Source organism: Nematolebias whitei, chromosome 17 (assembly GCF_014905685.2).
Source record: "Nematolebias whitei isolate Nwh7 chromosome 17, NemWhi1, whole genome shotgun sequence".
NCBI lineage: Eukaryota > Metazoa > Chordata > Actinopteri > Cyprinodontiformes > Rivulidae > Nematolebias > Nematolebias whitei.
The window spans coordinates 29,847,371-29,855,264 of NC_056514.1; the positions used below are offsets into that span (position 1 = coordinate 29,847,371).

Genomic DNA, 7,894 nt, shown 5'->3' on the forward strand with positions numbered 1-7,894 from the left:
AAAAAAAACGAAGTCCAGATGACATGATTCAACCTTTTTTGTTGTTCATATTATGAAACATTATTCTGAAATTGTTCCCTCCCTTTTTATAGGATACCGTTTTTACATGCTGGTGAACCTCTGCCCATCTTTACTTCTGCGTGATTAAGTATTTTTTAAAGACTTACTAACCAGTTGCCATTTTATTTTATTTGTTTCAAAATGCTTTTCCAACAGCTTCTTATTCATGCAAGTATTTTTAAAGCCTATTGATACCCGTGTCCTGTTGTTTTGAAAATGTGTCACTGCCGTCAAATTCAAAGTTACCATATCTTTTCCAAAAGTGGTACAATTTTTTTAGTGTAAACATTTCATGTTTTTTATGTGACATTGTGACAAAAATGTGGATTTATGAGATTTGCCAATCAAAGTGTTCAGTTTTATTTTACGTTTCACTAGGGATGCACGATATTGGATTTTTGGCCGATATCCGATATGCTGATATGTTAAAACTTATTTGACCGATAACCGATACCGATATTTTAATATACTTTCTTTTAAGTTCAAAGTTTTTGTCTATCCATTGTGCCGTAAGACTAATCATGCTAACGGGGCTAACACGACGTCCAAATGTCTGTGGTAAAACTCACCCAAGTGCTATCAGCTATTAGCTTCTCAATGACGTCGGAAATGACGGCTTGTAACTCGAGTAAGGTTACGTTGGAAAAATATCTCCGACTGGAAATGATGTAGCGAGGCTCAACGTAGTCCATAAATCTTTGGAATCCGACATCCTCACCAACGAAAAAAAACAAACTTCGGCACGACCGACATTTTGAATTTTCCTCTCCACCGTGAGATCAGGTAAGCAGCGGTGCGCATGACGTCATCATGTTGTGCTGCCGCTGCAGGCATCCTTGTCTCAGGGTTGTCATACAAAAACAGTGCCTTTTATATCGGTGAGTTATTTTGATGGAATGGCCTGTGTCCAATATTGAACTTTAACGCTAATATCAGCCGATACCGATACCATGCCGATAATATCGTGTATCCCCACTTTTCTCACGTCACAGTGTTTTTAAATTGGGATTGCATTTGGAAATCTAAAAAAACTGCAGCATATATGTTTAGCAAAAGTCAGTAGGATCATAAAGTTTACACGAATAGTGAGAGACTGTTCTTGGATAAACAAACGTCTGGGTATGTAAAGGTACACCTCCCAGTAGACTGAAGCAACCTACAAGTATCGTAGCCGCTAAATGCCTAAAGCATCGGGAGATTCCCACAGACCAGTACATATTCATGGTTTCTGCGGTTGTTTCAAGCCTGCAGGCTGATGCAGTGTTATCTCTTGCTGCCGTGGTAAGATGAGACGATGTCGGGTAATAGTTTAAATGGGTGGGCTGCCTGCCTATTAAATCAGGAGTTGGCAGAGCAACACTAACTCAGGTTACTTATTCTCAAGTGACACGTGAGGAGTGGAGCGAGATGTCTTTACTTCACTTCTGTAGTTTGACACTGTGCTGTTTGTGACTCTGTAAATACCTGCTTATTTATGTGCATGTATGTTTGTGTGTGTTTATCTTTTCTAGGAGGCGGCCACATTTGCCAAAGAGCTGGGCTTTGAGGTGAGTTGACCAGCAATTGCACAGTAAAAAAGATCCTAAAGGTTTATTTTTGCTGATAATGAAGTTCTTTTTGGACAGTGATTGATGTGCTATTATACTCTCCAGGCCTTGCAGCAGTTGCTATGGAAACCTGGCAGTCGTCATGGTTTCTTTGTTCAGCCAGCTCTCTGTTATGACGCACTCTGCTAGGTCTGCACCCAACATCGCCTACAGATGTTATTTATTGAATTTTGAAAAGCCTCTTGGGAAGCTGAGAAGTTGGGCACGGTTTCAAGCCTTCTCTCTGCAGGCTTGGAGCTCATCAGGTTGCCAGGTTAAAAAGCCTCCTCATTATCTTCACCGCACTCGCGGATGTTACTGTACGTCTTCACTGCGCTGCTATAGCATTACGCCACGTCGAAACACTCCGTAGTCTTTTAATAGCCAAATTAAAGCCACTTGTGTTTTCAGATGGAGGAAGTGAAGATCGCAGGGCTTGTGAATGTCTGTTTTAAAGTGGCCTTTAGGTGCACATAAATCTTAAAGTCTGTTTCTTGCTTGTTTTTTTTTTTCATGCTTTCCGCATGTCTATTTTAGTGCAAAATCAAAAACACAAATAGCCAGTGTGTGTGTGTGTGTGTGTGTTTCTTCAGGGGCTCAGGTATTTTAAGTGCCATCTCGCTTTCAGAGGTAGAGCTGCCTTGAATATGGCTCTGCTCTGTGTGAATAATTGTCATCCAGAATCACTAACGGTGTGATCAACGTGACTGGAATAGAAATGCAATCCTGATGGCAGTGACAGGTTTAAGAGAGAAGAGATGAAGGCGGGAAGGTGGAGGGGAGGGAGGCAGAGGGGGGGTTGAGCTCGTGGTAATGGAGGGGCCTCGCATGAAAAAAAAAAAAAACACCACAAAGGGCAAAGTGAAGACTCTGCTCGTAGTTACAATTCTTTGACATTTTCTGTGTCAACTTGATTTGGCAGAACACTGTGAAATTGCATCGGATGAATGTGATTGTTCTGATAACACCAGCCGTGTGTACTGTACTTGCTGTATTTCTAGGTGACTGTAGTTGAAAGATGTTTTCTTCACAGTTGCGTTTTTTCTTTTTCTTTCGTCCTTACGCTTGTTAGTTTTTGATCAAATTACACTTTCCTTTCACAAACAGCCTCTTGTTGTAGTTTCATACAGACAACGGTTTTTAAATCAGCGCACACAATGTCCATCATTTATTTAGTTGGTTTTATACAAATATTGATCAAAAACATCATTACACACAAAAATAAAGACTTAGCAATCATTGAGTTTAAACAATGATCATTTTGTGATTAGAAGGAACAGAGCTATATATTTTAGTCAGTCATTGAAAAATCAAAGTTACCGTATTTTCCGCCGTACTCGTCGCCCTATAAGTTGCATCAGTCCAAATATGTCTAATAAAGTGGAAAAATGCATAAATAAGTTGCTTCACCGTATATGTCACATCTATTATGCGTCACCCCTGACAATCTGGAAATGTGAGCCGATGTTGTGCCAAAAATCGATAGGCTGCCAAATGGCAACTGCGGAAGCGTGCACAGGAGGACTTTAACAAAACTAACGCCTAAAAACATTTGTTTGTTTGCTCGAAATTATAGTAAAAGTGTGTCTCAGTTTACCTTTTGCTTAATAAATGCACTTTGACGGTCAAATCAGCTGCATTTCAAAACCTGATTCGCAGAAGCGGGAGCACGCAGAGGGACGACTCGCTGTGCATTTCTTCGAAATTTAACAAGATAAACAGCTAAAAACCAATATTTGTTTTCTCAACTTTATAGTAAAGGTGTGTCTCAATTTAACTTTTCCTTTTTAAAAAGACTTTAATGGTCACATCAGCTGCATTTCAAAAGTATTCGCTGCCTCGGTGCTCGGGGAGTGCGCAGAGGGAGGAAATCAGGAAGGAGGAACACTGTGCATTTCTTCGAAACTTAACAAGATAAGCACCTAAAACAATTATTTGTTTGCTCGACATTATAACAAAGGTGTCTCAGTTGAACTTTTACTTAATAAATGCACTTCAATGGTCAAATTAGCTGCATTTTGCCAGGGTGGCGCAGCGAAATGAAACTGATTTGACAGTTGCTCCGGGCATGATGCCGGAGCTGGACGAAGGTGGCTTCTATGGCAAGCCAATTGTGTCATTAATAGCCACTTTTACCTATTACATGATACAACAGCATGCCATACTACTCCGCTGCCATGTAGTGGCTGAAAATGGTAGTGTTCAATATTTTCAGTCAGAATGAATGAAAACTGTCATATCTCAGCCAAAAATTGGTTTATAGATATGGAAAAAAATCCATAAATAAGTTGCTTCGGTGTATAAGTCACACAACATGCAAATTGTGCAAAAAACTGCGACTTACAGGCAGAAAAATGTTATATGCAATGTCATGGCATATTGCAGCATCTCAAGAGATGTGGTATTTCTCAAAATATGTGTTGTAAATAACTCTCAACTACTACCACACTGAACTTTAGCTTAATAGCTGTAAATTTGACCAAGTTATGGCATATTTGTGTTGCTAATGTCAGTTAGCTTTGGCCCTCTGGAATGGGATTGACTCCAAAAATGGATGTAAACTCAACGATTACTTTATAAAAGTTTCATTAAAATCATTTCAGTGCTTCATGAGATATTTTGCTGACGTATAAACAGAGTTGACTCTAATAGTTATTGACAAAAATAAAATAAAAATAATAATAAATCTCACATGATCAGTAAGTGCTCAGAGTATAAGATGGAGATTTCACTCGACTACTAACAAACCAAATATTTGCTCTTTATCTGTAAAAGAAATTGAGTTATGGGCATTTTTAAATTTGAAAATTCAAAATTTTCTTAAATCATTAAAAGCACATAAAATTAATATTTTTCCATTTCTAGCTGAATTGAAAACTGTTGGTTCATATTAAAATATTTACGTTAAAAAAACAACCAAACAGTAAAGTGAGCAGCAGACTTACCTTCCAATTTTTCTGTGCCTGTTTTGCTTCCTCAGAGTTTATTTTAAAAACCTTACAGATATTATAAATAGCTAACGTCAAGTCTTCTTTGCACAGTCATACTGTTGCCAGTGCAAATTACCCACTTAGTCAAGGAGCTTTTACACACTAGTATAAAAAATAAAGTTTTCAAGTGCCAGTCTTAGCAGGTCAAGCCTAAAGAAATAGTTCCATTGTGGTCTCCTGATGAGCAATTGGTGCATGTATGTTTCTTTATGGACTTTGATCCCCATTACCCCAGTGATGTAAATTCCAGTCCAGTAAAAAATCTTGTTAATTTGCTAATTAGACATTTTCAGGGAACCCGTAATTAAATATTGTCAGTATCTAACCCTCAAGACACAGCATGATGTACTTGTAATGTATTCTGAAACACTGTTATCATCACATTATGGATGACTACCACAAATGACAGCCCCACTTCTTGTGTATAAATACAAGATAAAGAGCTTGTCCCCCTCCAACACAGCAATCAGCAGATCTGAGCACAGTCGCCTGATTGTGATCAGTTTCCTTTAAATGCTCAGAGAACTCTCTGCATCACGGCTCTAATTGAATCTCTCCCTCGCAGTATTTTTCAGGCAGCCTGCAGTGGAGATTATCAGTTTCTCACTGACTTCTGCAGAGCAACACAATTTAGCACCCTCGTAAAGCTTTCATATTTCACACGTTGCTGATTTATGTCTGATCAGTTGCCTCGCAATCGTAAATATTGCCATTGGTCTGCAGTAAACTCAATTGACCGTATCATTCGTCAATCCATTTGTTTTGCGCTCCATCTGAACGTCATGATTTTGCGCCATAGGAAGTTGTCAGGTGAGCGTTCATGACAGGCAGGGAGGGGGAGGTTGTTGATGTGTGTGGTTACCTGTGCTTATGTGCCACGATGCTCACTCTGCCACCTCTGGCCCTGAGAACCTTTCAGCTCCTAAACCCGAGCAGAGTGCCTTTTTATGTCAGCGAACATAAAACCTGAGGGTGACAATGTGCTGAAGCCTTGTGTGGCTTTGCATTCAGTGTCTGGAGGAGTGCTTGTGGTTACATGCAGTCACAGTGACAAATTGCTTTTTTTTCACCATTGCCTGCTAACAGCCTCTGTATTAACCTCACTATTAGCACTTACTTAGAGTGTTACACCCATTTTTCCTCAGCCCTGGGTCTCCCCGGACCTCTTAGGGCTGATTAAAGGACGTTTGGGAAGCATTTAGAGGTGTGAAAGCTCATTGGTTTGAGTGAGCCAGAGTGGCTGGTCATATTTGGCCAGAGCCTATCTCTGATTACTCCCATAATCACAGTATTTGCTCTCCCTTAAAGTTGCTCAAGTGTTAGCTTTGATACAGATGCTCGAGCCGTCCGTGATCAGTAATTCCAGCTCCTTTATGTGCATTACAGAAAAAGCAGTCCACCCTGCTGGAAAATGGCTATAAAGACATTTTACCTGTTCATAGTACAACATGATGAGTTAATAATAAAGCAGCACTGACAGGTGTGGGTTTTTTTCTTATCCCTCTCATGATCAAAGGCAAGCACTCTGGAGAGCTTTGTCGTCTCCAGATGAGAATATCCATTCTGTGCAGATGCTGAGGAGAGATGGCCTGTTTCAGGAGGAGAATGATCCAGTACACGCACCACGTATTCCTTCAGCTCACAGAAGCACCTTTATCTGACAACAGCATATCTTTACACCTTTATATTCATCTCACTTAGGGAATATGGCGTTCAAATCTTTTCCAGCGCTCCTGTAACTCCAATAGAAGCATCATTGAGCGCTCCTATTGATCCATCTGGTTTTATCATCACTTGATCTCTCCACCTGGACTGGAAAACATCTGACCCCTCTCAGTGATGCTTGTGATCTTTGATTGACTACTCTGAAACTGCTCGTCATGATGTATTCATTCAACCTAACATATTCACCCCAGGGCTGTGGTGTTTTCACAGACAGATGACATTGCGGAGATCGCAAACAAGACCCAAAACCTCCCCAAGGAGAACAAAAAAAGGCAGCGAGTGGTGGTTTTCACTCAGGGCAAGGACGACACCGTTGCAACTATTGGTATGTCACTCTTGTTTTCTGTGTTTTGTCTGCTTATGTAAAAATTTTCCACCCAGAGTCATGTCTGATTTCGTCCACTTTTAAACATATTTACCCTTCCCTTAAACCTTAAATCATGAAACCGTGGAGTCCAGCTTTAAATAAATTCTTGTTGACTAGAAAGAGCAGAATGTTATCTGTAATTTCTTTGAAGTTAAGCTCTGATATTGACACCAGATGTATTTTTTTTAAGAATGCTTGCACTACATTCTGTCATCTCAGAGTATAAAAGAAGTGTGGGGGATGCTGAGAGCCGGCATTGATTTGTGAAGCACTTCTAACTTTGTCTTGGACAGACTCCAGGCCGGTCCTCAGCAATTTTTAATGCTTCAACGCTAACATCCTGCCCTCTTTTTTTTCTTCACAAAATGCTAGCAGAGTGACCTTGAGGCAAAGTTGACAGTGCTTCAAATCAGTCCAATTTCCTTTGATACAGAGCATATTTGGTAGTAGGACATTAAAAGGCAGTGTCATCATATCTGTGCTGGGGTTGCAGGTTTAAGCAGGAGAGACGGTAGTTTCCGATTACTGCTGGGAGCCCATGTCTTTGTTTGGAGCCACAGGGTGTCTCTCCTCATTGCCCTTGTGGTTCATTTCTAACTAGCAGAACATAGGGAGAGATGGCCCATAGGTAAAAACCCCAACATATCAGTCATCAATGGGGACTGCAGAAAGGTGCTCTTACAACATTACCGTAGCATTACCAAAACAACGCCATCACATATGTAGTATTCTCAGTTTTATATTTTGTATTGATTTGTTTTATAAAATGCTAAGTAAAAGGCATAGCATAGCATTGCATCATGATGTATCACAGTATAGTGCAAATTATTGTATAGCATAGCATATATTAATTCATATCATAGCACAGAGTATTGTAGCGCAGCGTACCATAGTGCAGCTTATCATAGCGCAGTGTACTGTAGCACAGCATACCATACCGCAGTATATTGTAGCACAGAGTATCGTAGCACAGAGTATTGTAGCACAGATTATAGTAGCACGTATAACATAGCACAGTGTAACAAAGCACTGAGTATAGTAGCTCAGAGTATAGTAGCTCAGAGTATAGTAGCTCAGAGTATAGTAGCTCAGAGTATAGTAGCTCAGAGTATAGTAGCTCAGAGTATAGTAGCGCAGAGTATAGTAGCGCAGAGTATAGTAGCGCA

The 7,894-nt window shown here is 40.1% G+C and overlaps 1 protein-coding gene across 3 annotated transcripts in view; it reads left to right on the forward strand.

Annotated features, from left to right (window-relative positions):
* The window catches only part of adkb (adenosine kinase b), a 199,663-nt gene that overhangs the window by 167,001 nt on the left and 24,768 nt on the right, over window positions 1-7,894 (forward strand). For all 3 annotated transcript variants that reach the window (XM_037691472.1, XM_037691470.1, XM_037691471.1), the window contains 2 exons: window positions 1,572-1,607; window positions 6,572-6,686. In XM_037691472.1, coding sequence (XP_037547400.1) covers window positions 1,572-1,607; window positions 6,572-6,686 — 151 coding nt within the window. The remainder of the gene's footprint in view (window positions 1-1,571; window positions 1,608-6,571; window positions 6,687-7,894) is intronic.